The sequence below is a fragment of the Candoia aspera genome, chromosome 17, assembly GCF_035149785.1.
Source record: "Candoia aspera isolate rCanAsp1 chromosome 17, rCanAsp1.hap2, whole genome shotgun sequence".
Lineage (NCBI taxonomy): Eukaryota > Metazoa > Chordata > Lepidosauria > Squamata > Boidae > Candoia > Candoia aspera.
The window spans coordinates 438506-464227 of record NC_086169.1 but is presented as its reverse complement, the minus strand read 5'-3'; the positions used below and the strand labels follow the sequence as shown (position 1 = coordinate 464227).

Sequence of the window (25722 nt, the reverse complement as noted above, 5' to 3'; positions counted from 1 at the left end):
AGTGGCCCCACCAGACTTTTCCTGCAGGGGCCACGGGGCCATGCCTGGGTGCCTCTTGGACCCAAAGGCTGTGGGCATGGCGGGCCCAAGGCTTGAGAGGTCCACCGTCTGGCCAGGCTTGGGCACAGCATGGATGCCCCTGCAGTGCCAGGCACTGGCCTGCTTCTGGGATGAACCCACCCCTGAGGTTTCCACGCCCCCCCCCCACAGCTTTCAAAGCTGGCCCTGTGGCCTTGGCCTGGAAAAGAGTGCCTGGGCCTGTCTGGCTGAGTGGGAAGCCAAGGGTCGCCCTGTGCGCGCCTTGAACCAACAGAGGCCCTTGGCAGGAAAACCGTGGGGACATGGGGGGACCAAAACTGGGGGGGACCGCTGGGGAGAGGGGTCTGTGCCAGCCTTTCCTGGCAGGTAATGTGCGGGGGCCTTTGTGGCACGGGAGTCGGGGTGCCGGGAGCTGAGCCTGGAAAGAGGGTCTCCCGCATTTGGAGGGGGATGAGCTGCAGGAAAGGCACTCTGCACGTGCTCAGAGGGCCCTGTTGTCCTTCCCCTTACTCCCTGAGAGGCCAGTTCGGCCTGGGATTAGAAAGAGGTTGCGACAGAAGGAGGACTGAGGGAGAGGCCCTCGGTTGGATGGGAACCCCCTGAAAGGATCAAAATTATTTTGCCCCTCGGCTGCCCAGGGCGGGCGCAGGCTGTCCGGGCCTTCAGGCCGGCCCCACGTGGCGACTCCCTTGCCTCACCTCTCACCCGTTGCCCGGGGAAACTGGCCTTCTCAGGCGCAAAGGCGGCTTGGCCTGGCTGCTGCGCCGCCAGTCACGGAAAAAGGAAGCGGGTCCCTTTGGGATGGGAGACCACTGGGAAACCCCAGAGCGGCGGGTTCGGAGGGTGGGGGGGTTGAAAATGCCCGCCCGCCCCTCGCGGAGGGGGCCGGGGAGCTTCTCGCCAGTCCGGCCCAGCTGGGGAGGGGGGGCCGAGGGGGGGCGAGGAAGGGGCTGCTGCGGCGGCTGCGGGGATGCGGAAGCCGCTTTCCGCTCTCGCCCCCGCCGCGGGGAGACGGGGCGGGGGCGGCGGCGGGGAGCCCCCTCCCACCTGCTGCAGAGGGAAGCCTCCCGCAGGAAGGAGGGCGGGGATTGCTGGAGGAGGAGGAGGAGGAGGAGGAAGGCGGCCGGGGAGGGGAGCAGCAGCCGAGCGAGCGGGCGAGCGGGCGGGCGGAGACGCCCGGCTCCCCGCTGCCCCTTCCCGCAGGGCCGGCGGCGGCGGCGGCGGCAGGCAAGGCGGGCGGGCGGGCGGCGGCGGCTCCGGCTGCGGCTCCGGCGCAGCAGGGCGGTGGGAGGTGGGCCGGGAAAGCCCGGGGCTCGTGCTTTGCAGCAGGCCGCGCCAGCCTGCCGGGAGGGCGCAGTCCCGCAGCAGCCGGGCGGCCTCGGCGTCCCGGGCAGGGGGCGGGCGGGCCTGCACGGCGGGGGCGCCGGGATGCAGCGTGGGGGGCTTTGCGAGCGGGGGGGGGGAGGAAGGCCGGGCGTTGGGGCTTTCGGGCTCGGCCCCCGCCGGCGCCTTCCACGGGGGAAGAGCCGCCACTCCAGGCGGGCAAGCCCGCCGCCGCCCCCGCCGCCGCTCTTCCCCGGCCCCGCCGCGCCCCCGCCGCGCTTGCCCGCGGGGCCGCGCTGACCCCCCCGCCTCTCCCCGCAGGAAGACGCCCCGGAGCCCTTCGGTGCCCGCCCGGCCCTGCGCGCCCTCCCCTGCCCGAGGAGCGGGGCTGGACAGATGGGGTAACAGGCCCCCGGCCAGAACTGCCCCGGCGTCGCCCTTCGCGCTTGCCGCCGAGGAAGGGGGGAAAACAGCCGCCCTTTTTCCTGGGTGCGTGGTCGCCCCCACCCCGCCCTTCGCCGACAGATACCTGGCTGGTAAAACTGGATTATAAAGCGTTTTGATCTCTCTTTTGCACTTTAAGATTTGGATGGAGACCTGCCGGCTCTTCCGACGGCACTGCTGAGCTCCGGGGGTTGGGGGAAGGGTCCTTCTCCCTCCCCCTTTTAAATGTAGGAATTATCTGGAAGGATTCTGGAAGGAAACGCCAAGAAAGAACGGTGGTCCGGCCTGGGGAGGACCAGGACCGTGTCTGGATGTGAGCCCAGGATGGGAAAATAACTTCTTCTGAGGTTGGTGGCTGTTCGCAAGGGAGGCAAAGAACCGGGGACCTCTGCCTCGGGCTGCTGGATCTGACCACAAACCATGAACATGCGCCCCCCTGCCCTGGACAGGTACGTCCTCCTGCAGGGGTCTTGGGGGGGCTTCAGCTGGCCTTTCCCCTCCCCTTGCTTCACAGGCTCTGTAGACCCAACCGGGTGGCCCAGGACCAAAACGTCCAGCCACGTGCAGGGAACACGGCCGCTGCCCCCTGCAGCCCCCTCTCCGCAGCTGCTCCTGGGACGTGGCCATGGGCATGTTGGGCCACCCTCGCTCAGGACCTACCAGCCCGGGCGCAAGGAACAACTGTAGCTGGTGCCCCAGACTTGCTGGGTGCAGAATTATTCCAGGCTGGACAGTTCCCTGCGAGCAGAGGGGTAGCACCCTCACCTTGAACGTGGGGCTGTGGCATGACCTGCTTGAGTCTGGCCCGGTGGGAGGAGCGACTTAGCCCTGAAGGTTTAGGAACCATGATTTGTGGCTCAGCCTCTCTCATGGACCTAAACGGTAGTGGCTTGTTCAGCACAGCATGGTGAAGGAGAGGGTGGTGTAGCGGGATGTGAAACTCAGCCCTTCGGATGGGGTTCCCGTGTGGCACGTACCCGTCGTGTAGCTTCCTGGCTTTGCCTTCAAACAGTAACAAACCTAGCTGGTGCCCGCCCGTCCCTGCTCTCTTTGCAAAATGCCGTGCTGTAGGCTATGTCCTTGTGATGTGACGTTATTCCACGCCTAACCCAGCGTGGTCCATTCCTTGCAGGTGAATTGGCAGGGAGGGGGAGAACGCACTTTCGGCTAATGCATCTCTGCCTGTTGTGGATAATTTTAAAAAATAGAGTTGTTGTTGATGGGAATTGGTACGCACCAAATCCCTCGTAAGATCACAGATCTGTAACTTTTATTTCAATATTGGTCTTCCACTGTTCTGGTCCGTGTGGTGGCGTATGTGATTACTGATGAGATGCCAAAGGGAAGTCACTTCCCCCCCCCCCATAAAGTACTATCTTCACAAACATCTCAGCGAGCAAAGCCCAGGCAACCCGCTTGCAGCCGATTGGGAGTTTTGCTGTGATGTGAACCTGCTAATGCCTGGGCACCTGGAGAAGAATTTTAGGCTTTTGATCTCCTAGTGGTCCCCCATCCAAGGGCTCTCTGGCTCCGACTTTGCTTAGCTTTTTCAGAATCAACCATGGCTAGCACCGTGCTGCCTCTGGAGCGGGCAATCTCCTCTTCTTTGAATCACGCAAAGTTAAATATTTAGAAAAATGTGGGTGGTCCTGAGCTGAGCTGCATTCCTAGCTAAGAGTCTCCTACGGTTAAGTTTCAATAGCTTACTCTTGGGGAACCAGGCACAGGATCGCCACCGAAATGTTGCACGCTATTGTGTCATGGGAAAGCAAAATTCTAAGCTTTAGCATGTCTGTCCTGGAAATCTGGAGCGCGTTTGTTATTTTATTTTCATGTGTATCGGATCAGTTGAAATGATCTTTAGGGAAAAACAGCCAGTGCTGGATTTTGCTCAGGTCTTCCAATAAGGTAATCCAAGACTGCAGTGCATCTGTCGGGAATTAGCCGGGTCTTTTCCTTCAGGCGGAGAATTGGGATCTGGGCTTGGTCACAGCCCCCATCAGCCTCCATCGGCAGGGCCGGGCCACGGACAGTTGCCCCCTTCGCCCCCTTCACCCTTGATGACTGGCAAGCAAGTAGCTTCTTTGCAGAACCTCAGCTGTTTCTGAGAGGCGAATGCCCATCCCTTTAAAAAAGGAAATTCAAACTGTTGCTGCCCTGTAACAACGCCTGATGAGAGAGTGGCCTGCAGCTGGGATCTTCCTGCCCCATTTTTGCTGTGGTGCCTTTGCAGAAGTTCCCACTGGAAGAACCTGCTGTGGTCCACTGGGACGTCCTGAAGAAGTGCTGCTGGGCGCAGGGGAGAAGCGGGGCCCGAGGGGAGGAAAAATCTCTCTTCTGTGGCTTGAAAGTTGCCTGTGTTCATGGGGGGAGAGGAGGGCCCCCAGTTTTAGCACTGGAAGATTGGCTGCTGAGGGCCTGGTGATGGGTTGGCCACCAGGAATGGGGCTCCAGGAACAGCACGCGCAGCTCTCTGGCACAGGAAATCAGATGTGCTGACTGGATGAGGGGGGCTTTAATCTTCTGGCAGTCAAGCAGTATGGACTGGGGTTGGAGGCGAGCATGAAATATCTTCCATGGAGCCTTCTGTACTTGCGTATCTGGAGGAGCTTAGGGGAAGAGTCCAGGCCCGGCACTAGCCACGCACGTTTTCCTTACCCAAGCCAGCGTCCTTCCAGATGTGCGGACTTCAGCCCCCACAATTCCCAGGCAGCTGTTGGTGGGAAGGCATTGAGGACACGTCCCAGGGATCAGGTTTCTGAGTGGTTCTCCATGGAATGAGGCCATCGTGTGGGGTAGTGTGTGTTTAGCTTGGCAGGTTGTGTGAGCTCAGCCAGTGGTGGGTTATTCCGCAAGCCAAGCCTAAGCAAGCCGTGTGTGTGTGTGTGTGTGTGTGTGTGTGTGTGAGAGAGAGAGAGAGAGAGATCCCGGGGTATGTTGGCCTGGCATCCCTCCATGCCTGAATGGTGCAGCCTGCAGGGCTTCAGTCCATCCTGGCTCCCAAGAGGTAGCACCACTTCTGCCGGTGACAATAAGCTTCCTTTCCTAACCTGGGGTCTCCATTGTGGTGTCCTGGGGACCCGCCATGACCTTTTCTAGGGCACTTGGCCCCCCTTCCCCCCCTCTGCACATTTCCTTTGTACCCCCTTTTCTGCTGGGTGCTCATCCTTCCCTGGAGGAGATGCAGACGTGGGACCCCGGTTGGAAAATTGTGGGAACTCCAGTTGCTTGCGGCTGCTGCTCCCTTCCGGCTTGACAGAGGCAGGATTTTTAAAAAAATGCAACAAACCCCCCCCCCCCAGTACATTAGTGGGACAGGGAGTGGGGGGTAAAGGATGCTGATCAGATGGAAGGGAGATGTAATTACCTCTCTCTGCCTGTAATTGTGGTCGCTGGCCGACTCTGCGTCGCAGAAATCTGCTTGCTGCAGCAGAGCTGGGGCTGAGCTGCACCAGGGCCCCTGCTCTCTGTTGGTGGGGGAGGCAGTGTCGCTTTGCAATTGCCCCTCTTTTGAGGGGATCCTGTGCATGGGTGGGGTGGGGGGCTGCTTTGGGGCTCCTCCCTCCCCTATCTTCACGAATCTCCCTTCGCTGTTAAGGCATCATTCTGGAAGGTGTCCTTGCTCTCGAAGCCAGCCCCTCTCTGTATCCGTTGGCGTGGGTGGCTTTCTCCCCCTTGGGGGCAGTACCCCAGGGTACTTAAATGGGGTATTTCTATGCAAGATGGAGAAAATTCAGAGGCTGCTTTGCCATCCCTTTTGGGCCAGAAATGGGGTCTGAATTACTGGACTGATAGACGGGTGCTTCTTTGAATGTTTGTCACATACGTTCTCTTTTTAAAAACCTTGGGGAATTCGGCACGGCCCCTCTTCCCAGCTCTGCTCCTCTTGATCTTTAAAAAGAAATGCTTCTGGTCCTCATGGGCTAAAGGTACTTGGGTCTTCCCCTCATGGGTCTTCCCCTCGTTTGAGCGAGGGCTGTTTTTCGTCCCTGGAAATAATTCACTATTTGGTTGCCAAGGATTATTTTTAATTCGACTTGGGTTTCGCCGAATTACCCAGGCAGGAGAGCGGCAAGGCTGGGCAAGCGGGTGGCCTAAGAGGGGTCTGGGTTTATCTTTTAAGGGGCGGAGAGGAGGAAGCATTCTGTATAAGCTCAGAAGCGTTTTGGCCTGGCGTCTCATTCCGAGAGAAAAGCTGTCCTGTTGACAGCAGGAGAGAAATGGGGGATCTGTGGGTTTTCTTTAAAGTCGGTTTGTCGAAGGAGAGCGATTTGGCCAAGAGGGGTCCCTCAGCCGAGCCACCCTGTTCCGTGTGTGTTTTTCATGCCCGCCTGTCTCCTCTTTCTCTGTCTCGTTCCATGCTGCCTCGGCCGCTGCCACCTTCTCCTGGGTGTCAGTTTCTCTCTCTCTCTTCTTTACGGCAGACGCGCCAGTAAAAGGCATCCTCGCTTGCCCAGGTAAGACCCCCCTTGTCGCCGGGGTTCCTGAGCTGCAGGGGGCCTTACCCCGACAGCAGCGCTCGCCTCTCTCTGCTGGGCCCCCCCAAAAGCACCCATGCTTGGCTCAAGAGGGCGAGGGGTTAGCTAGCCCCTCTTCCTCCCCCTCGGTCGCTGCCCATTCCCGGCCCCCTTGCACAGATCTGGAGGCAGGTGCCCGTCCCCACTGGCATCATTTGCATAACTGAATACAATTCCAGAGCCCAACTGATCCCGGAAGCAGCATGGAGAGATCTGGGGCGGGAGGACCACACTGCCACCCACAGAGGTCCGGGGCCGTGTCTCCGTCGGGGGTGGAGTGTTGTGGGGCTTTGGGGAGACCACCAGTGCCAGCGCGGTTCCAAGGGTGTTCTCGGTCCCGATTTTAACTCCGTGGCTGCGTTGGTGGGCCAACGTGGGTCATTTTCTCCAACCAATAGAAGGGCCCAAGTCTTTCTGGAGCACCTAAGAATATTGCATGACGTGGTCCTTGTGCCTTTGCTGTTTTTTCGGTGTGCTGAGTTGCTTCGTCACCCTCCATGCTGTGGGGCACCTTTTCATCAATAGGAGGAAGCCCAGAGGCAGGGCGGTCTGGGGCAACTGCCTTCCTGGGAATGGCAACGGGTGCTGGGGGGGGGGGGTCCCAGTGTGGACTTGGTGGAGCCCAGTTGATGGATCTTCCCAGCTTAGACCTCGGGTGCTTCCTTTTTGGAAAGCATCTGCAGGGGTTGGACGTGTAAGGAGAAACAGCGTGGATCTGGCTGGTGCAGATGCTCCCTGCGCGGGGCCTGCCTGCCTGCTCCGCCCATCCCAGGCCGCTGCCCTCTTGGGTGGCATCAGCCTGAGCGCCTTCCCCTCCAGCCCTGCCCTGCTGCGGGGTGTAGCTTCCCCCCTCGGTTTTCCTTACCTGGGGGCTCAGCCTTCTGCCACGCAGCTTCCCCCATCGTGGCTTGGCCAGCTCTGGTGCTCCTAGCAAGCAGATGCGTCTGCTCCCTACAGCCTCTGCCGTGCTGGGGCCCACTCCTGGGTGCCAGGACGGGCGAAGTCAGGGTCCTGTTTTTCTCGTGTTTTCATTTCGGCTACGTGCTGCTTTTATTTTACCGCACTTGGCATCGCTTGGCTGAATTTCCGTGGGACATAAAGGGGCGGAATAAAAACGTTCATAGCAGCAATCGTGAGGCAGCTTCTGAAACCAGGGTAGAAACCTGCTATGCTAGTTGAATGATGGGCTAGAGGGAAGTTTGCCCAGTTTCAGACGTCTTGCTTTAGGCCGCATGCAAAGCTGTGGGAGCCTCCCAGCCCTCTTAGCCGAGCCCCTCTTGAGCAGGGCTTTGGCCTGCAAAATCTATTGCTTTCTCAAGGCTCCAGTGAGAGGCTGGAAACCAGAATCTAGGGCCTGGGATTTGCCTTTCAGAAACCAGCCAGCCAAGAAATCCGGTCCAGCTGCTTTCCCTATCTGGGAGGGCAGCAAATTCTGAAATAAAATAAAACAGAAGGAACTCAGTCACAAGGGCAAATCCACAGTATGCTTTTTTTATTGGATTTGCAGGCTCCACAGGGCTTACAGGTGGAGCACCACACATGGCTGCTGAAATAAAAACCAGTCTAGAGTTATAATAGAGGCCCAGCTAAAAAGTAGATAAAACCAGTGCCCTTTCCAAATGCCCGGTGGAAGTGATGGGCTTTGACTGATCTAAGGGCTGGGCGAATGGGACTGCAAAATGAGCTTTTGAGAGCACGTGGACAGCTTCAGAAGGCTTCTCCTGCTGATCTTGGTACTTGAGTAGGAACAGTTCTAAACTGTTTTAATATTGTTTAATAAAACTACAGCAGGTAGAAGCCAAGCCTGGTCAGAGGACTGAGATTGTCGATTTAAACGCATAAAAAGCTGTTGGCCTTGGATAGAAAGCTTAGATCTGAATGCTCACATCCTTCTTAAGCGCCCCGTTTTTCTGTTTAAAAATGCTTAGCGGCTCTCACTAAAAACTCTAAGCCATATAAAAAGCAATTAACGAGGGGCAGGCAGTGCTTTTTAAAATCGAAATCAGGGCCTTCCTGTTTTTCCAAACCATCTGTACTGTCAACTGGGTTTACCCATCCAAATAAATGAAAGAATAAAGGCAAAGATGACAGCAAAGGGTGTGGTGGGGGGGTTCCACCTGTCTTCCTGCCTGGAGGGCTGGCATTGGTGCCCCATAGAGAGGCTCTTCCTGGGGCAAAAGGGCCGGCAGCTGCTGCCCGCTCAGCCACCCACAGCAGGCGTTGACTCTCTTTCTTGTTCATATTTCCACACGTTGCTGCTTTGTGTTGTGCCCTCTGTCAGCCCCATTGCCACCTGGTAAGATCAGACGTGCCTCTCCCTGCCTGTCTTTTGCCCTGCGAGGGCACCTTCTCCCCCAGCGTGTTCTGTCGTCTGGCCTGGCTTTGCGCCCCTCCCCCCAAGTGTCTCGTGTGCGCCTCCTTGGCCCTTCTGCTGGCATGCTGCGCCATTTTCCTAGTGTTTCCTTTGGCCCCCCAGTTAGATCCTACTCATCTCAGGAGGGGGTAGGATGGGAGCAAAGCTGCGCAAGGGAGGGGACCAGCCAGTCCCGCCCCCCGGTCTGGTCAAAGAGCAGATGCCTCCTTGAGGTCCAGAGTTTCTAATCTCAGACAAGACCAGGCTCGGGGTCCCCTGGCCCCCTTTGCTGAGGGGAGGCTCCGTTTGACCCATGCTCCCAGGCTCAGCGGTGTAGGGCTCAAGCCCTAGGACCCCCACCTGAAATTCCTACTGGTGTGGTGTCAGTCTGAGGGGAGCGGCTTTGATTCCAGGCCTTCAGAAGACTTTGCTGTTCCGATTTCCTTCTGGCTTGTGAACAGCTTTGTGGGGGGGGGGTCTTGTGGGACACCCTCACGGCCCAACTGAGGGTGATGGGCTACAGCCTTGCTTCCTTCCCCGTCTCTCCCTCTGCGAAGGTTGGGCTCCCTGTCTTCCTTGGGCGACTCGGCTCTGGAACGGCGTGCCCCCAGCCACCCCCGCCAGCCGCCCCACTCCGGCGAAGGCACAGGTGACTCCTTGGCTTCCTTTGAAGTGGGGGTGGTGGCTGGGAAAGCAGAGTTTGCACTGGGGACTGAGCTGGCAGGGGATGATGGGAGCGCAAGCCTGGAGCATGTGGCATTGGGGTGGGGGAGGCCGGCACCCAAACCTGGAGCAGCCCTGAAGCCCACCCCCGAACCTGGAACGGGCGGCCTCTGGGGCCTGGTTGGCACGGGGGGCAAGGATGCTGCCTTGCATGGGAGTGTGGTGGGTGGCTGGGGGTTTGCCTGCCCTGGCAAGGCCCAGTTCACATCCCCCCTGCCAGGAACACTTCTTTGCTCAGCCCATGTACCCGCAGGGTTGTTTCCTGGGGCAGAATGGTGGGGAGCGCTCCACACGAGGCCTTTCGCTCACGGGCGGAACGGCCAATACATGGTCGGTCCCCTCGAAGGAAAAGGCCCGCGCCCGAGAGCCCTGGTTTTGCTCTGCAGGTTTGGTTCAGCGCTGCGTCATCATCCAGAAGGATGAGCATGGCTTCGGCTTCACCGTCAGCGGGGACCGGATTGTCCTGGTGCAGTCTGTTCGGCCAGGTGAGGGGGCTGCTGGTCTCTGTGCGGGGTGGGGGGAGAGCATCTGCTTCATCGCCCCCACTGCCCCAGCCGAGGCATCTGCTTCATCGCCCCCACTGCCCCAGCTGAGGCACGTTACAGATAATGTTCCTCGTGCCGTACTCCAGTTAAAGGCCCTGTGGGCAGCCTTCATGCCTCCCGCCACCAGCCTAACCCCCTGCCTTCCTCTTCTGCTTCCTGCCCCCCCATGGCTTCCTCTGTTTGTGCTGGACTCTGCAGGTGGAGCTGCGATGAAGGCCGGCGTGCAGGAGGGCGATCGGATAGTCAAGGTGAGCTGCGTCTCCAAGGCTGGCCCCAGACGCCTTGTCTTCTGCTGCCCCTTTCCCAAGACATGTGGCCCAACTTGCAGCCCCCGGGCCCCTGCCGTGGCTTCTGTGCCCGGCTGCAGGGCCTGACCGCCTTCTCTCGCTTTCTGGCAGGTGAATGGGACTGTGGTCACCAACGCGTCCCACCTCGAAGTGGTGAAGCTCATCAAATGTGAGTGGGCTGGGCGTGGGGCTCGGGAAGGCTGGCCTTCAAACAGTTTGGGGGAACCTGGGGCGGCAGCTGCTTGGGACAACGACCCAGAGGGGTCCCCTGCCACCGCATTGTCCCCGGGAAGCGTGTCACCTCTTCCCCAAGCGCCCTCTGGGTTGGAAACAGCTCAAGGCGTTCCTGTCCTTCATCTGCTTCTCCCTTTCTCCCCTCTGCCCCAGCTGGTGCATACGTTGCTCTCACTCTGCTGGGCTCCCCTCCTTCCTCCACGGGGTTCCTGGGACTGCAGCATGATCGGCCACAGACGGGCACCCTGCAAACCACACCCGCGCGTCCTCCGCCGCCGCCGCCTCTGCCGCCCCCTTCCCAGCGCATCACCGCTGGGCCAAGGCCACCACAGGTACCGCGGAGGTGCAGGTGGGGCTGAATTGGCACGATGGGTGCAGAATTGGAGACCGGCACTCACCTCTCTTTGGCCTTGCCAACTTTAGGACCCTGAAGTCCAGAAACATGCCACACAGATTCTTAGAAAAATGCTGCAGCAGGAAGAGGCAGAACTGCAGGTATGGAAGCAAAAGGTCGCCCTGGGCTGGGCTTTGCGAAGGAACGTGGGGCTGGATTCACTTCAGGAGCAGAATCTAGATCCTTGTTGCCCGCCCCCCCAGCCTTCCCCTGTCCGCACTCCTAATTTGGCTAACCGAGTAGCGCCAGCTGGGAGTGGAAAGGCTGCCAAAATATTGGCGTCTGCTTTCCTGATGAAAGGAGTGTTTGGGAAGGGTCCTGGCTCTTTGAGGCCTGCTCCTCTCCCGTTTGTTTTGTTCCCAAACTGGCCCATAACCGCTTCCCCCCCGGCTTTTCCTCCCGGAGCAGCGATGCTACGCCGTCTACAGCCAGAACCCTGCTGCTTTGCTTGAGGAACAGATCGAAGGGGCTCGGCGGAGAGTCAGCCAGTTGCAGCTCAAGATTCGGCAGGAGATGGGAGAACTGGTGGTGAGTCAGAACGGGTGGAACGGGAGGCTCCTTGGCTGGGCCGGCTTCGAGAGGGCCCCGCCTGGACGCCTGCCAGCCAGGTGGAAAAGAAAGGGGAGGTGGTCTTTGGGCCTCAAGTGTCACGGAGAAGAGGCTGACCTCCCCCTGCTGTGGAAGCCCGGTTCCCTCCCACCCACTCTCCCTCTGTCCCTCAGGACGCCACCCGGCTCCCCAGCGATTCCGGTTCCTTCAGCTCCCGGGCGATGGACGGTGAGTTTTGCTGCTCCCCCTTTTTAGAACCCTAGACTTGTAGGGCAGGAATGGCCCTCGGAGGGCTTAAAGCTTCCACCTGCTGGCTCTTGTCCCCCCTCTTCTCTGGGGCAGCCTTCGGGTTCCTAAAGACTGCTACCCCGTCTCCCCTTCACCTTCTCTTCTGTGGGCTGAGCGGGCCCAGCTCTTAGAAGGGTTCTGCTTGGGCTGAAATGCATTGTTGTCTCCCTCCCAGGATGCCCCTCTGTCGACTCCCTGGATGGCGACAGTGGCTTGGACGTGGGCATGGAGCGCTTCCCTTCTGTGAGCGAAGTGAGTGCGGAGAGGCACGTCCTTCCCACCTGGCCAGGGGAGGTCCCCGTGTTTTGTTGACCCGAGAATGCCGTTTTCTTTTGGTGCAGATGTCCCTCAACCGGAACTCTGTTCTTTCTGACCCTGGCCTAGACAGCCCGCACACCTCGCCCATTGCCGCCTCTCGGCTCTTTGGGCACCATCGACACCAAGGCTCGGACACCCCCTTCTCTCCCTCTGCAGAGCAGGTGAGGGCAGGCGGGGCCGATCCTCAGGAATCCCCGCTGAGGGTGCCCTTGGGAGACCGGACTGTGCATGCGCTGTCCTTGCTGCCTGGTCGTGGGCCTCCTCAGACCGTGTGCCGCCGCCTTCTTCCTATCTCTGTTTGCTTGTTCAGAACTTCATTTTAAGCACAAACGTGGAGATGTTCAACTGAGCAGCTGTTTTGTGGGCTGCCTCTCTCTGGCCCTCTCGGCACCTCCGTCTCTTTTCTGAGAAGGCTTTAATCCCCTTCTTCTGCAGAGCTTGGATCATACGCTCAGGACTCCTATCATTGGCCCAGAAGAGGATTACGATCCAGGATACTTGGACAATGAGGTAGTGCACTTTCTTGTATATACACAAACACATGCGCGCATGTACACAGACAGCTCACAGGGACTTCCATGAATGGGAGCAGAGAGGCCATCCACACCATTCTTAGCAGGACACCATCCATCCCTGGTTTGAAAGCCTCCAGGTGGGCCACTCCCTTGGAGTCTGGGTCCTCGAGGTGCAGGGAGGCCTAGTTGGTGGGTAGCTCCTCTGCTCTTGTTTGCACGTTCCTTGGATCAGTGTCTCTTTTCCCCCACTGTAGAATGACTCCCTCTTTCAAGACTTGGGGAAACTGAAGACACGGCCAGCCCACTTAGGGGTTTTTCTGCGCTACATCTTCTCCCAAGCAGACCCAAGTCCTCTGGTACAGTCCCATGGGGTCCCTCCCCTTTCCCAGGGCTGGGGCAGTGCTCCAGTTTCAATCCGCTTCCTGTGAAAGCGGTGTCTCCTCTCTACACCTGCTCCGACTTCATTGGCCGCCTCAGTGCTCAGCGCTTGCAGTTCTGCTTCGACGCTTCCTGCCTTCTCTCCTTGTAGCTCCTGTATTTGTGTGCAGATGTTTACCAACAGATGAGCCCCAAGGAAGCCCGGGGGCTGGGCAAAGACATTTGGCACATCTTCTTGGACAGGGCTGCGGTGAGTCTGCGCAGTCACTTTTCACCGCATCTGCCTTTTGGCACCTCCCGTTGCGCTCCCGTCAGCCCTGTGTGCAGTTCCTCAGTGAACTGCCGCTTTCTCAGAAGAGGGTGTGGACCCAGGGAAGGGAGACAGCACCCTCAGCACTCTGGAGCATTCAGAGGCCCCTGCGAATGGTCAGCCTTGTTTTTTCTGCCACTTCCACAGCCTCTGAGAGTCAAGGTCTCCGATCAGTTGTTGGCAGAAATCGGTGAGTCAGCCATTGAATGGAAGCCATCCCAGGTGCCTCTCCCTCAGAAATTCCAGTGGGGCTGAGGGGTGGCCAGGCAGGGGGGAGGAGGTGGCTTTGGTGCTGTGCTCTTGACGGCCGCCTGCAGGGTTGGTATCGGAGCTCCCTCTGCCCTCCTCGGGCATCGTCTCAGCAGCCTACCTGCCTTCTGTTCACTGCCGTCCTCCAGACTCTCGCCTGCGGAATGGAGAGGATGCCCGAAGTGCTTTCTTGGAGGTTCAGGAGGCTGTCGTGCCTGAGATCCAGGAGCAGATCCAAGATTACAGGTCAGCACAGACGGCAGATCCTCTTTTCCCTTCTTCTTCCCTTCCTTTCCGGCAAGGCTGAGCTGCCTGCCCTTCGCCACCACCGTTCCTCGTCCTCCCCCTCCTCTTGATTCATACCCCACCTTTCCACCCCTGGGATGCTCAAGGTGGCTGATAGACAAACAAAATGACTCTTAACGCAACACGATTAAAGCCAAGTTTAAAAAGCAGCTGGGGAAGAGGCCACAGACTTGATGGCTCCGCGAGTAGAAGTTTGCTCAGGGGGTCTAGTGACTGGCAGAAACTGGGTTTCGGAGGGGAAGGAATTCCTGAAAAGGAAGCTGAAAGGAAGAATCAAGCTGGACCGTTCTCTCAGAGCTCTGGAATAGGCTGGGCGCTGGATGTGCACTGCGGGTCGGGGGGAGGCGCAGTGGGGGGCTGCCCGCTTTCCAGGAAGCGGTTGGGGCCAGAGGGCTTCTCTCAGGAAATGAAAGGGGCAGAGGAGAGGGAAACTTCCTTGCCAGGCCCCTCTCTCCTCGGTGCTTGCAGGACAAAGCGTACCATGGGCCTGGGGAGCTTATATGGGGAGAATGACCTGCTGGACCTGGATGGAGAGCGCCAGAAGGAACGCCAAGTGGCTGAGAAGCAGATGGCACAGCTGGGGGACATTCTGTGAGTCCCACGGGTGGGGAGGGGAGGGGTGTGTGTGGTGGGGCTGAGTTTGGGGTTGGCGTCTCTGGAAGAGCATGATTTTTGGGGGGATTGCCTCGGCCTTCCTCTGATGGTGGCACTCTCTGCTGCCGGACGGGCGTGCCAGGGGTCAGCTCAAATAGCAACCCGTGATTTATCATCTAGACCAATGTTTCTCAAACTCGGCAACTTTAAGATGTGTGGACTTCAACTCCCAGAATTCCCCAGCCAGCATGGGTTAGGGTTAGGGTTGGGTGGCTGGCTGGCTGGCTGGCTGGGGAATTCTGAGAGTTGAAGTCCACACATCTTAAAAGTTGCCGAGTTTGAGAAACACTGGTCTAGACTAAATGGACAAGAAGAGAAAACAGGATGCCTTCAAGCCCAGTCCAGCCTAGGCGGGGTCTGACTTTGTACTTCCTTTCCCCCTTTAGATCCAAATACGAAGATCGGAGGTGAGTGGCTCCTGTGAACCCAGCACCTGGGGACATCTTGTGGTGATCCTGGTTTTTGCTGGCCTGGTTTACTTGCTTTTTAAATGTATATTTTCTTTCCAAGTGTTTGGTCCCACGTTTCGTGTAAGCTTCAGGAAAGAAAAATATTATGAAGGTTATCCCTAGTAAATTACTAGTTTGTTAACTTGTGGTAACTCTTCAGGACCCCTTCAGAAATGGAGTATGTCTCCATTCTTTGGCAAACGTGTTAGCCATCCTCCCAGAATGCATTTGGCATTCCTTGGGACCACAGGGTTTTCTCTATATTTATCTATCTACCTACCTACCTACCTACCTACCTACCTATCTACCTACCTACCTATCACCTAATTTCTTTGCCACCCAACTTGTACACAATGACTTCAGGACTGAGGACAGCTCTGCAAGGGCACAGATGTTGCTCCCACGGGAGGCACAAGACTAGGGGTACCTGCTGGTTGAAGAACTGGGTTGGGGAGTGGTGGGCTGACTTTGTCCCTCATGCCTTGTGGGGCCACTTAGCAGCTTCTGAGAGTATTTTCTGCCTTTTCTCCCTGAGGAAGCGTGGCCTCGGGCAGGCCCTTCCTTGAGAATTAAGTTCTCCCAAGGTGCCCTCTGCTGCCCTTGCTCCTCCACGCTCGGCAAGACTCCTGGGAAGCTGAAGCCACCCGGGGTTTGGCGCAGACGGGTCTGCTTTGCGTGTCTGGGGCCCCAGTTTCAGCCCGCGGAATGGGATGGGGCATCTCGATGGGGAAAGGCCCCCCCAGGGTCCCCCTGCTTAGGAGAGCCGAGGAGCTGGGGGAAGGGCTGGTTCCCAAGGGCGATGCCAAGAGATGCTTCAGCCTGCCCGGCCCCCCTCTCCTTGCAGCTCCCCCATGAGTTTTGCCTTGAAGACATACATGATGCACGTGGGGATCTGCCCTCGGGAGGCTCGCCCGGTCAGCGTCGCGGAGAAGTCACAGGAGAAGGACAAGTGGCTGCCTTTCTTCCCCAAGACCAAGAAGGTCGGTGGGTGGAGGGGCCGGGAAGCGGGGGACCCCGCAGCACCCCCCGGCTCGGGGCGTCCTGACACGCCTCTCCCTCTCTCTGGGGCTGTAGAGCGGCAGCGGGAAGAAGGAGAAGGAGGCGGCCGCAGAGGACAAGAAGCGCAACCCCATCCTCAAGTACATCGCAAAGCCCAAAGGCTCTTCTCAGAGCAGTGAGTCAGCGGGGGGGGGGGGGCAGGCTGGGAGCTCCCTGCAGCAAATTGCCCCCCCCGACTTCCTGGACCCCTCCTCTTTTTCATTTGGCCTCCCTCCTCAGCTTTCCATCGGCGCTGCCCCAACTCAGTTTTGACATCCCACTTCTGTTTTTCTTTCCAGCATTTCACGTCCCTTTGTCCCCTGTTGAAGGTGAGCAGAAAACAACCTCCCTCCCTCCCTCCCTTCCCCCCCTGGCTTGTCCCCCTCCCTCCTGCTGCTTTCGCAAGGGGAGGGTGCGATCCTCCCCAAAGGTGGGCCGGTGGCGGCTTCCAGGACCCAGATTCTGCCAGGGTGGGCACTTCCTGCCGCTCCCTTAACCGTCTCCATCTTGGCTTCTTAGATGGCATCGCCGCTGCTGTCGCTGTTTCTGCCCTGGCTGCGGCTTCTGTTACCTGGGCCTTTGCGGGAGGCTGTTTGCCGCTTTGCTCCCCCTGTCGGGCATCAGCTTGGGCGGTGGGTGGCCCTCGGGCAGCTGGGCCTGGGACAGAGGGAAGGGCAGGAAGGGCTGCACCATCGACTCCTCAAGCATTGTCCTGAGAAGGCCCCGGGTAAAATGGGGATGGCTCTGCCTGCTCTGAGAAACGCCTATGCCTCGGCTTTTATTCCCTGCCCGTGGGGCACAGGCATCAGAGGTCCCTTGCAGTGCAGTCGAGACGGTCCTGGGCTTTCGTGGGGACCTGTGGCGGCTTCTCGGTCCCCTCCCAGTCCTGGCTTGGCGCCCGTGAGCGGGAGGGCAGGCAGGCTGGGTCCTGGTTCTTGCTGGGCCCTCCCTGCGGCCAGGGGGCCGGCTCCGTTGCCAAAGGCTGACCACCACCACTCCTCACGCAAGTGGGGCAGACTCCTGATGGCTTTCCCCCTCGATCAGTTAAGCCTGGCAACGTGAGAAACATCATCCAGCACTTTGAGAACAGCCAGAACTACGATGGCCCGGAGGCCAGCCTGCAACGTCTCTCCTCAAGCAGTTTCCCTGAAGACCTTCTGGATTTGGACAGGTGAGTGAGGGGCTCGGCCGGCTCTGGCGGTGGCCCTTCCTCCCCGGAGAGATCTTTTGGCGGGTCCTGGCCACCCTCCCCTGCGAAGAGGGGCGGGAGGGGGGTGAGTTGACGTTTCCCTAATGGACCGCGGGCCACCAGCCCCGAGTCTCCCGGCTGCCGTGCCCACTCGCTGACCCCAGAGCCCTTTGTGGAACTCTGGCATTGCGGGGGGGTGTCTGTTGGGAGAAGGCCGTGGGTGCCTGGTTCTGGAGAGCCCCCCGCTTCTCACCCGCCCTCTAGTTCCAGGGCTGAGATCAGACTCGGCCGGTCGGAGAGTTTGAAGGGCCGGGAAGAGCTGAAGAGGCTGCGCAAGGCAGAGAACGTGCCCCGTTCCCGGAGCGACGTCGACATGGACGCTGCCGCCGAAGCTGCCCGACTCCACCAGTCGGCGTCATCCTCCGCGTCCAGCCTCTCCACCCGGTAACGTGGAGTCTCCCTGCGCCCTGCTGGAGCGCGGGTGGCTGTGTGGTACAGCCGTGGCACCTCTTGGGTGTCCAAGCCCAGAAGAGGCCAGCCCGATTTTGCTGCTTCCTGAAGCGAGGAGCTGAACAGGATGTTGTATAAGGGAATTCCTGCCTTCCTGGAACTGGGGCTTCTGCTGAGCATAAGAGAAAGAGGCAATGAAGCGCAGGGTGGGAATTTCCCTGGAAGGATGTTTGCCAGATCAAAATCCTGCAGCGGCTCAGAAGCTGTGGGCTGACTCTGTGATGTCCTTGGTCTCCAGGTCTCTGGAAAACCCCACGCCACCCTACACTCCCAAAATGGGGCGCAGGTAAGTGCGTGGCAGTTGCAGAGGGACGGGGAGCAAAGGGCAGTGGAGATGTTCCCATCCAGGAATCAGCGGATCAGTTTTAAATTTGGCCGCTCTCGATGACTATAAAGCCCCAGGCAATCCCTGTATTCTTAAGGCTTCGTCTTCCCCCTTTCCTGTTCCCCCAGGAAGAGGGGCTGCAAAGCTGCTTCCAAGGGGGCCTGGGGTGCCTCCCCTGCTCCGGGGGCCCAGCCCGATCCTTTCTTGCCCTCCCCCCCACCAGGAGCATTGAGTCGCCCAGCCTGGGCTTTAGCACGGAGGCCTTCCTTCCCCACCTGCTGGAGGACGAGCTCGGCCAGCTCTCGGACCTGGAGGCAGAGCTGGACTCCCAGAACTGGCAGCACGTGGTCGGCCGAGAGGTCGCGGCCCAGCTGTCTCAGCGGGAGATCGATCGCCAGGAGGTCATCAATGGTGAGGAAGGAGGAGCGAAGGGGCCGGGGCTGGCCAGGGCCCAGGGTGGGGAGGAGCCCTTGGGCCTTGGCACGGCCACTGCTCGCACGTTGGCAGAGAAACCCTGGTTTCAGGGTCCCGCACGGTTGGGGGGGACAGAAGCTTTGGGAAAGTCAGCCGGGCCCCAGACTGGCTGGGAAGGTCTGCAAGGTTGGGTCCAGGTGGTGCCAGCCGGGAGCTGACTGGGGCTCGGCCCTCCCGCAGAGCTATTTGTGACCGAGTCCTCCCACCTGCGGATCCTCCGCGTGCTGGACATCCTCTTCTACCAGGGCCTGAAGAGGGAGAACCTGCTTTCCCGGGACGAGCTGGCCCTGCTTTTCCCCAACCTTCCGGAGCTGATCGAGATACACAGTAAGGCTGCCCGCCTCCCGGGATCTCCAGGGGTCCTGTGGGATTCAGCTTTAAGGGAAAAGCCTTTCTTAAAAACAGACATGCTGGCTAAAAAAGGGAGGAGGGCAGAAAGGTGAGAGGAATAGGAAGAGTTTGAAGTGAGTTTTCCCTGGACTTGCAAAATGGAGAAGTCTGCCCTCTGCTGTCCAAGAAGGGGACAGGCGCTGCGTTGACCCTCTTCCAGCGCTGCAGCTGTGGGGGGGTGAGATGATGGGCTGGGCTCACAACTGGCCAGGCCGGCGTGGTTTATGCCGTAGGACGGGGTTAGGCCAGCCGCATCTGGGCACCGTCCAGGGACCTAGTTGGGGTGATGGGGGGGAGGTGGGGGGCGTTTCCCCTGGGATGCTTCGCTCCGTTTCGTCTGTCCCACCCTCTCTGCCCCAGATTCCCTGTCGGAGTCGATGAAAAGACTGCGGGAAGAGGGGCCTCTGGTGAAGGAGGTTGGCGACCTCATGCTTTCCCGGGTAAGCCGCCGGAACAGGGCTGCGCCTTGGGGCCTGGGCTGGCACGTACCTTGCTCCGAGATGGCCCTGAGCTCCCGTATCACCCCCCTCCTCCCCCCAGTTCGATGGGGCTGCACGGGAAGAGTTCCAGCAAGTGACGGCCGAGTTCTGTGCCTACCAGTCCATGGCCCTGGAGCTGATCAAGACCAAGAAGCGGAAAGACGCGCGCTTCCAGCTGTTCATGCAGGTGGGCGGCGGGCACCCTCAGGAGCCGCGAGGAGTCCTGCGGGGGCTTTTATTGTGCTCAGGGGAGAAATCAACAAAGGCAGCCCCTGAAAAAAAGCCTGAGGAAGACACACACGCAGGGCGATCCAGCAGGCAGAGCGTGTGGAAAATGCCATTCTTGTCTCCCGGATGGATGTTTGCAGATTAAAGGGGGGACGGAAGGTGCCCGCAGGGGGCACCGATCCACCCGGCCCACTTTCTGCTCCCCTCAGGAGGCCGAGAGCAACCCCCAGTGCCGCCGCCTGCAGCTGAAGGACCTCCTCATCTCTGAGATGCAGCGCCTGACCAAGTACCCACTGCTCCTTGAAAACATCATCAAGCACACTTCGGGTGGGTGGCTTCTCCTCCGCAAGCGGGCAGCCTTGGGCCTCACCTGGCCCCTCTGCTGATTGGTCCCTTCTCCCTGCCCTCCCTTAGGGCAGACACCGGAGCACCGGAAGCTCTGCCGGGCCCGAGACCGCTGCCGAGAGGTCCTCAGGTGCGTGAATGAGGCGGTCAGGCAGGCTGAGAACCAGCACCGCCTGGAGGCTTACCAGAAGCGCCTGGATGCCGCCTCGCTGGAGCGGACCAGCAACCCGATCGCAGCCGAGTTCAAAGTAAGCCCGGGGCCGGGGGGGTCCCTGGTCCCTCCCCTGCCCTGGGGCACTGCTGGCCCCCTGCGCGGCCCCCCCCAGCCGACACATTTCCTCCCGTCCTGCCCAGAACCTTGACCTGAGAGGCCGCCGCATGATCCACGAGGGGCTGCTCGCCTGGCGCATCGGCAGAGACAAGACCGTGGGTCTGTAGGAGCCGGAGCGGTGGGGGGGGAGCCTGGCCTGCTCCTTAAATCCCTGGGGATTAACTTTTCCAGGGAGGAAGAGCGCCTGGGCCCGCTCTGGGACGGGGAGCATCCCGGGCAGCAGACCGCGGGGCCCTCCATGGCAGAAGGACTGGGTGGGGGCATGCTCGGACCTCCGTCTCTCTTGGCTTTCAGATCTGCACGTGCTGCTGCTGGAGGACCTCCTGGTGCTTCTCCAGCGGCAGGATGAGAAGCTGGTCCTGAAGTGCCACGGCAAGACGGCGCTGGGCTCCTCGGACACCAAGCAGACCTTCAGCCCCGTCCTGAAACTCAGCTCCGTCCTCATCCGCTCCGTGGCCACCGGTGAGCACCAGCATGGGGCAGCTCCGGTCCCCCGCCTGGCCATGGGGCTCAGGAGACGGGGCTGAAGTCCAGGCTCTCCTGTGGCCGGGAAGCGGGCGGGGCGGCGAAGGCGGGTCCAGTCGGCTTGGCCCACACGTCGAGGCCGTCCTGGCCGGTCCTGAGCACTGCACCGCTGCCCTTTGCAGATAAGCGTGCCCTGTTCATCATCTGCACCTCGGAACTCGGCCCCCAGATCTACGAGCTGGTCGCGTCCACGTCTTCGGAGAAGAGCATGTACGGTCCTCCGCACCGCTGGCCTCGGGGAGGGAGGGAGGCTGGCCGGGGCTCCTGGAGGGCGGGGCTGCCCCACAGGGAGGGCGGGGGTGGGATTAAGTGGGTGGGGCTGTTCCTGTGGGGAGATGGGGAAGCTGCGCCTCTGGGTGCAGCGGGGCCAGAACAAAGGCTGGATCCCTCTGCGGAACTAAACCGCGGCCGGCTGGATGCACCACGGTTTGCAAGCCCTGCTCAGGCAGAACCCAAGCCCCCCCCACGAGGCGTCCCTCCCCCCCGTTTGACTTGCTCCGGCTCAGGAAGGTCTCCGGGGCTCTGGCAGGTGGATGGACCTCTTAGAAGAGGCGGTGAAAGCTGCCACGCGGAAGGCCACGCTGCCCCCCCAGCGCCACGCCCAGGAGCTGCGTCCCCACCGGCCGGCCCCATCCAGGTGGGCAAGGGTCCTGCGGCGGGGGGAGGGCAGGTGGGGGAGGGCCAGGCCTCCTGCCTCCTGCCCACCCAGGCCTGCGTTGGGACCCATCTCCTTTCTCTCCAGCCTCGTGTTCCCGGACGCCGAGATCGCCGCTGAGCTGAGCCAAGGGAGCAGCCCATCCCACCATGAAGCGGAGGAGGAAGGGGCGTCAGGTGGGGGCCAGCGGGGGGGCCTGGCTTTGGGGATGGCCCAGGCACGCGTGCAGTGCTCTGCTCCCTGCCTGCTTCCATTCGGCCAGTTCTTCCCCATTGGACAGCAGGAGGGAGGGGCGACTCTTGCTCTGCCCACCCCTGTGCCAAGGTTCTTCTCAGAGTCCCTTCCCCTCTTCACAGATGACACCCCGACCGAAGCCTTTGTGACCGAGCGGCTGGAAGTTGGGCCCCAGGAGGAGGAGGAGGAGGAGGAGGAGGAGGGCAACCCACCTACTGCACATCCTTTGCATACTCTGGAGGAAGCCTCCTCTGGCAGGCCCGCTCCACGGCCCCCCTGCTTGGAGAGCATGGCTGAATCCGCCCTGGGAAATGGTAAGCCCTCCTGCTCCCCTTCCACCCAATAGGCCCCAGTTCCTTCTGGTCCCCCCTTATTCTGTCGGGGTTCCCTATGGAGGCAGGCCAAGCTGCACCCATGGCCTGCGCTCGGTGGGGAGGGGGCATGTCAAGGGTTGATCTGGATGGGAAACAACCCGGTTCCTTCCCCCCCAGTGGAAACCCTGCGGCGCCTCCTCCTGCGCAGCTTCCTGCCCTGCCGGGACTCTGAACCAGAAGATGACCTGACCCCCACCCCTTCGGGGGCTGTTGACCCCCAGCGCTGGGGCTCGGCACCTGCCAGCCAAGAGGAGCTGCTGGAGCCCCCGGAGGGCCGTGACCCTTCCACCCCCCCTGGCCCTCCGGAGCCGGACTGGCAGGGCAGCGGGAGCAGGCCCCAGTCCTTGGGCCCCACGGAGGATCCCAGGCCCGGAGAGGGCCAGGATGCAGCAGACCCCCCTGTGGCCCAGGCAGGTGGTCAGGAGCCTGAGATCCCAAGCAGCTACGTGGTGGTGCGGAAAGGTAACCGCAGTGGGAGGACTGTTGGAGACTGTTACTAGAGAAAGGACTCACGGCGGGGGAGTCTTCCTGGGATGAGTGGTGGCCAAGGAGGGGTCCAGCAGCAGAGCCTAGTCCCCCGGCTTGATCTGCAGACCCCCGTTGAGACCCTGGGGTGTGTGCGGCCTTTCCTCCTCCCCTCACTCGCCCCCTGCCTCCTTTCCGGGGTCTTGCTGCTTTTCTGAGGGTGGTGGGTCCTGAAAGCCTCCTCTGATTCCAGGTGGCCATCGCTGTTGTTTATCCTCTCTGTCCCCAACTGCCCCCGCCTCGTCCCCTGAACGCACCCCCTCCCTTTCCTGGTTTCTCTTTCCTGCACAGCCGAGGTGGAGGGAAATAGAGGCGCTCTGCTCTTGTCGGAGAAAGGCAGCCAGGCAGGAACTGACGCTGGAGGCCCCGATAACGCAGGTGGTAATGACCCTGGCAGCCTGTCCTTCCCAGCAGATCACGCGGAGGGGCTTCTGTGCCCTGGGGCAAACGTAATACCGCCCCGGCTCCTGAGGCGGGGGCGAGCAGGGGTGGGCAGGTTACGCTGCTGCCAGAGAGGGCCCTGCACCCGGCTCTGCCTTTGCGGGAGGGGAGGGAGTTACCTGCGCAGGGGCTGGCGCTGCTGAACCATCCTTGTGTCTGTTGGTGGGGTATTCTTATTTGTTCATCTCACCTTGTGACTTTGGGCGGCGCACCTGAATAAAAGCACAAAGCCAAGCCATCAACGTAACTATAGTGAAACCTTTAAAACACAGTTAAAACAGTTCAGCACTGGGTATCTTAATAGTGGTGGTGCGGAAGGGGGAACTTCAGAATGGTGAGGTTTTTCTAAGCGGGAACACTGTTCAGAAGGAAAAGGGCTTTCGTCAAACACCTGAGCCCCCCTGTGCTGCTTACACGTTTTTCAGCCTTGGAGTTCTATGCGCTCCGTCTGGTGGAGCGGTGGTTTCGCTTTGCTATTGATGCTTAGTGAGTTTTAGGACAGCCAAAAATCTTGCATCACGTTAAACCTGTAGCGGGTTTGGCACAGCAGGGACAGCTCCAGGCAGCTGTTTCTGCTGCAAGAGGCTTTGCCTGAGGAACTGAAAACCTAGTTGGGGTGTTCCGGGGTTGGGAGCCCCTTCCCAAGAGCAGGCACTGGACTCCCGAGTCACCTTTCCTGCAAATCTGAGCTCTCCTCCTCCTCCTCCCAGGAGCCTGTTTCTACTTAAGCCTGCCGGCCGACTCTGACAAATCCCACGCAGACAACAAGAGCGCTGGGGAGCCGGCCGGTCCTTTGAGCTGGGTACCATCTTCGCCTCCTGCCGTGCCTTTGCCTGGCTGCCAGGAGAGCACCGGGGGGGCCCCGCCATGTTGGCGCAGCACACTGCCAAGCACTGCAGAGTTCCCTCCATCTGGCCAAGGCACTCAGGATTTGGATGTGATCTTCCGGACAATAGACCAACTCACGCTGAAGCTGACCAAACTCAAGGTGAGGCGGAATGCATGGCTGGGACAAGGCGGAGGGGGATGGAGGAGCAGGGAGAAGCCCCGGCTGCCCCCTTCCTCTGCCCTTGCAGTTCTCTCCTCTCCCTGCAGGACGTGGAAGGGGCCTACCAGCAGCTGCTGCTCCTGCAGCGCTCCCCGAGGGGGCGTTCTGCCACCGAAGCCACACCCAGGTGGGGAAGCATGTCGCCAGAGCCCAGCCAGACGTCGCCCAGCAGCCACCAGGGGTCCAGAGTCAGCCACCGGCCCCTGCCCTCCTCCCCACCGTCCCTGGTAGCTGCTGAGCCTGGTACGAGGAGGGCCTGAGAGTCCTGGTGCCCCGTCCCTGCCTGCCCTCCACCCGGGGTGACTGAAGCCATTGTCTTTGCAGACGTGAACGGGGTCTCGCTCGCCCTCCCGGAAGATGGCTCCCAGGAAGTGACCCTATAGGGGGAGGAGGGCCGCTGCGAAGGAGGGAAGGAAGCGAGGGAGGAAACGCCTCTCCAGGAGACGGACCCTTCGCCCTCCCACCCCTCCCCGGTCCTTGCTGAAGGTGTGAGGTGGTCGTGGTCAGGACGGGCAGCTGCCAGCATGAGACATGGCGAAACCGAGGAGGAAGCGGAGAAAACTGGAACCCCGCCTTGTTTGAAGGCACACGCACGCAAACCATCTCGTGAAAACGCCTGGAGGTTTCCCCAACTGGAGCGCTCGCCAGAGCTAGCAAGAGCCGACTTTCTCGGCTCTTTTCCCCGAAACACAAGGAGCCGTCTCTCCGCTGGCCGACTTTGGGGTCTGGCTCTTCCTTCGTCCCCGAGATGAATCGATGGTGTGCGTGTGAGAGAGGCGTAGATATACACACGCCCTGCAGACTTGCTTTTCCACGTACATGACAGTTGGGATATATTGTGTATAATTGCACTTTTGTTTTCCTTAACGTTTTCCCTCTACGGTGAGGAAAATTTCACTGGGGAGGCCCCAGCTGCTTCCAGACCTTTCTGTTGGATATAAATATGTATGTATGTGCATTGAGTTTTTGTAAATATGACAGACGGTTGTTTCCCTGTGGCTTTTTTTTTTTTAACTTGTCTCCATGCCCTGATTTCCCAAAGGCCCCCTTGCTGAAGGGTTTGGTCTGATGGGGGCAGGACTGGGAAGACCCCTGACCGTGGTCACCGTGCCGGGCGAAGCAGCGAGGGGCTGCCGCCCTCCTCCAGAAAGGCCAGCTCCCCTCGCTCTTCCCTGGCTGCTGCCCGCCAGATGTTGTGGGACCCCTTCCCACCCTGGTGTTTATGCCACGTGCTGCAGCAGAGTTAAAAGGAGATGGGGAAAGGATGCCATCTCTTCCAGTGGGCTCGCTGAAAGCCCGTTTTATTTTATTGCTTTCCGTAGTAAAAGGTTTTTTAAAAGAAAAAAGTAAAATATTCTCCAACCTCTTGCCTGCGAGAGGCCAGTTTTTCCATTTAAAAGTGACGGCTCCCCCTCGGGCAGGTTGCAAAACAGCGCAGGGAGTCTCTCGCCTTGCATGAGGTGATCGATCGGCTGTGGGGGGAAAGCCTTCTCCCGCCACATGGGGGGAGGACGTTAAAACCTGAAGAACTGCAAGGGGGTGAAGGGGGTCTGAGGGGGGCTCTGAGCAAGCAGGTGTTTTCCTCCCACATCCACAGGGCTCGAGGGCAATTGTGCATTTGCATGTGGGCTTCTGCTGGACGGCAGGTTGCCCCTGGCTGCTCCCCGGCAAACACTCTTGTTTGGCCAGCACAACCCACCAGACGTGGCTCTGGAGGGCGGGGGACGGAAGGGAGG

The 25722-nt window shown here is 60.0% G+C and overlaps 1 protein-coding gene across 1 annotated transcript; it reads left to right on the top strand.

The window, feature by feature from the left end:
* Nucleotides 1–1714: 1714 nt before the first annotated feature.
* On the top strand, nt 1715–25291 carry ARHGEF11 (Rho guanine nucleotide exchange factor 11). The gene is made up of 42 exons (XM_063316975.1): nt 1715–1851; nt 1946–2255; nt 9234–9325; nt 9786–9884; nt 10143–10192; nt 10343–10400; nt 10619–10797; nt 10889–10960; nt 11268–11387; nt 11582–11636; nt 11872–11948; nt 12038–12175; nt 12450–12524; nt 12784–12885; nt 13059–13157; nt 13365–13407; nt 13616–13712; nt 14241–14363; nt 14813–14833; nt 15720–15855; nt 15950–16049; nt 16213–16242; nt 16958–17084; nt 17367–17546; nt 17851–17898; nt 18161–18348; nt 18592–18738; nt 19162–19241; nt 19342–19467; nt 19718–19835; nt 19923–20101; nt 20208–20283; nt 20479–20646; nt 20832–20919; nt 21239–21346; nt 21452–21540; nt 21721–21912; nt 22090–22434; nt 22789–22878; nt 23649–23926; nt 24034–24229; nt 24311–25291. The coding sequence occupies exons 2-42, from the start codon at nt 2227–2229 to the stop codon at nt 24367–24369; spliced, it is 4677 nt and encodes a 1558-aa protein (XP_063173045.1). The 5' UTR covers nt 1715–1851; nt 1946–2226; the 3' UTR covers nt 24370–25291.
* Nucleotides 25292–25722: the final 431 nt, after the last annotated feature.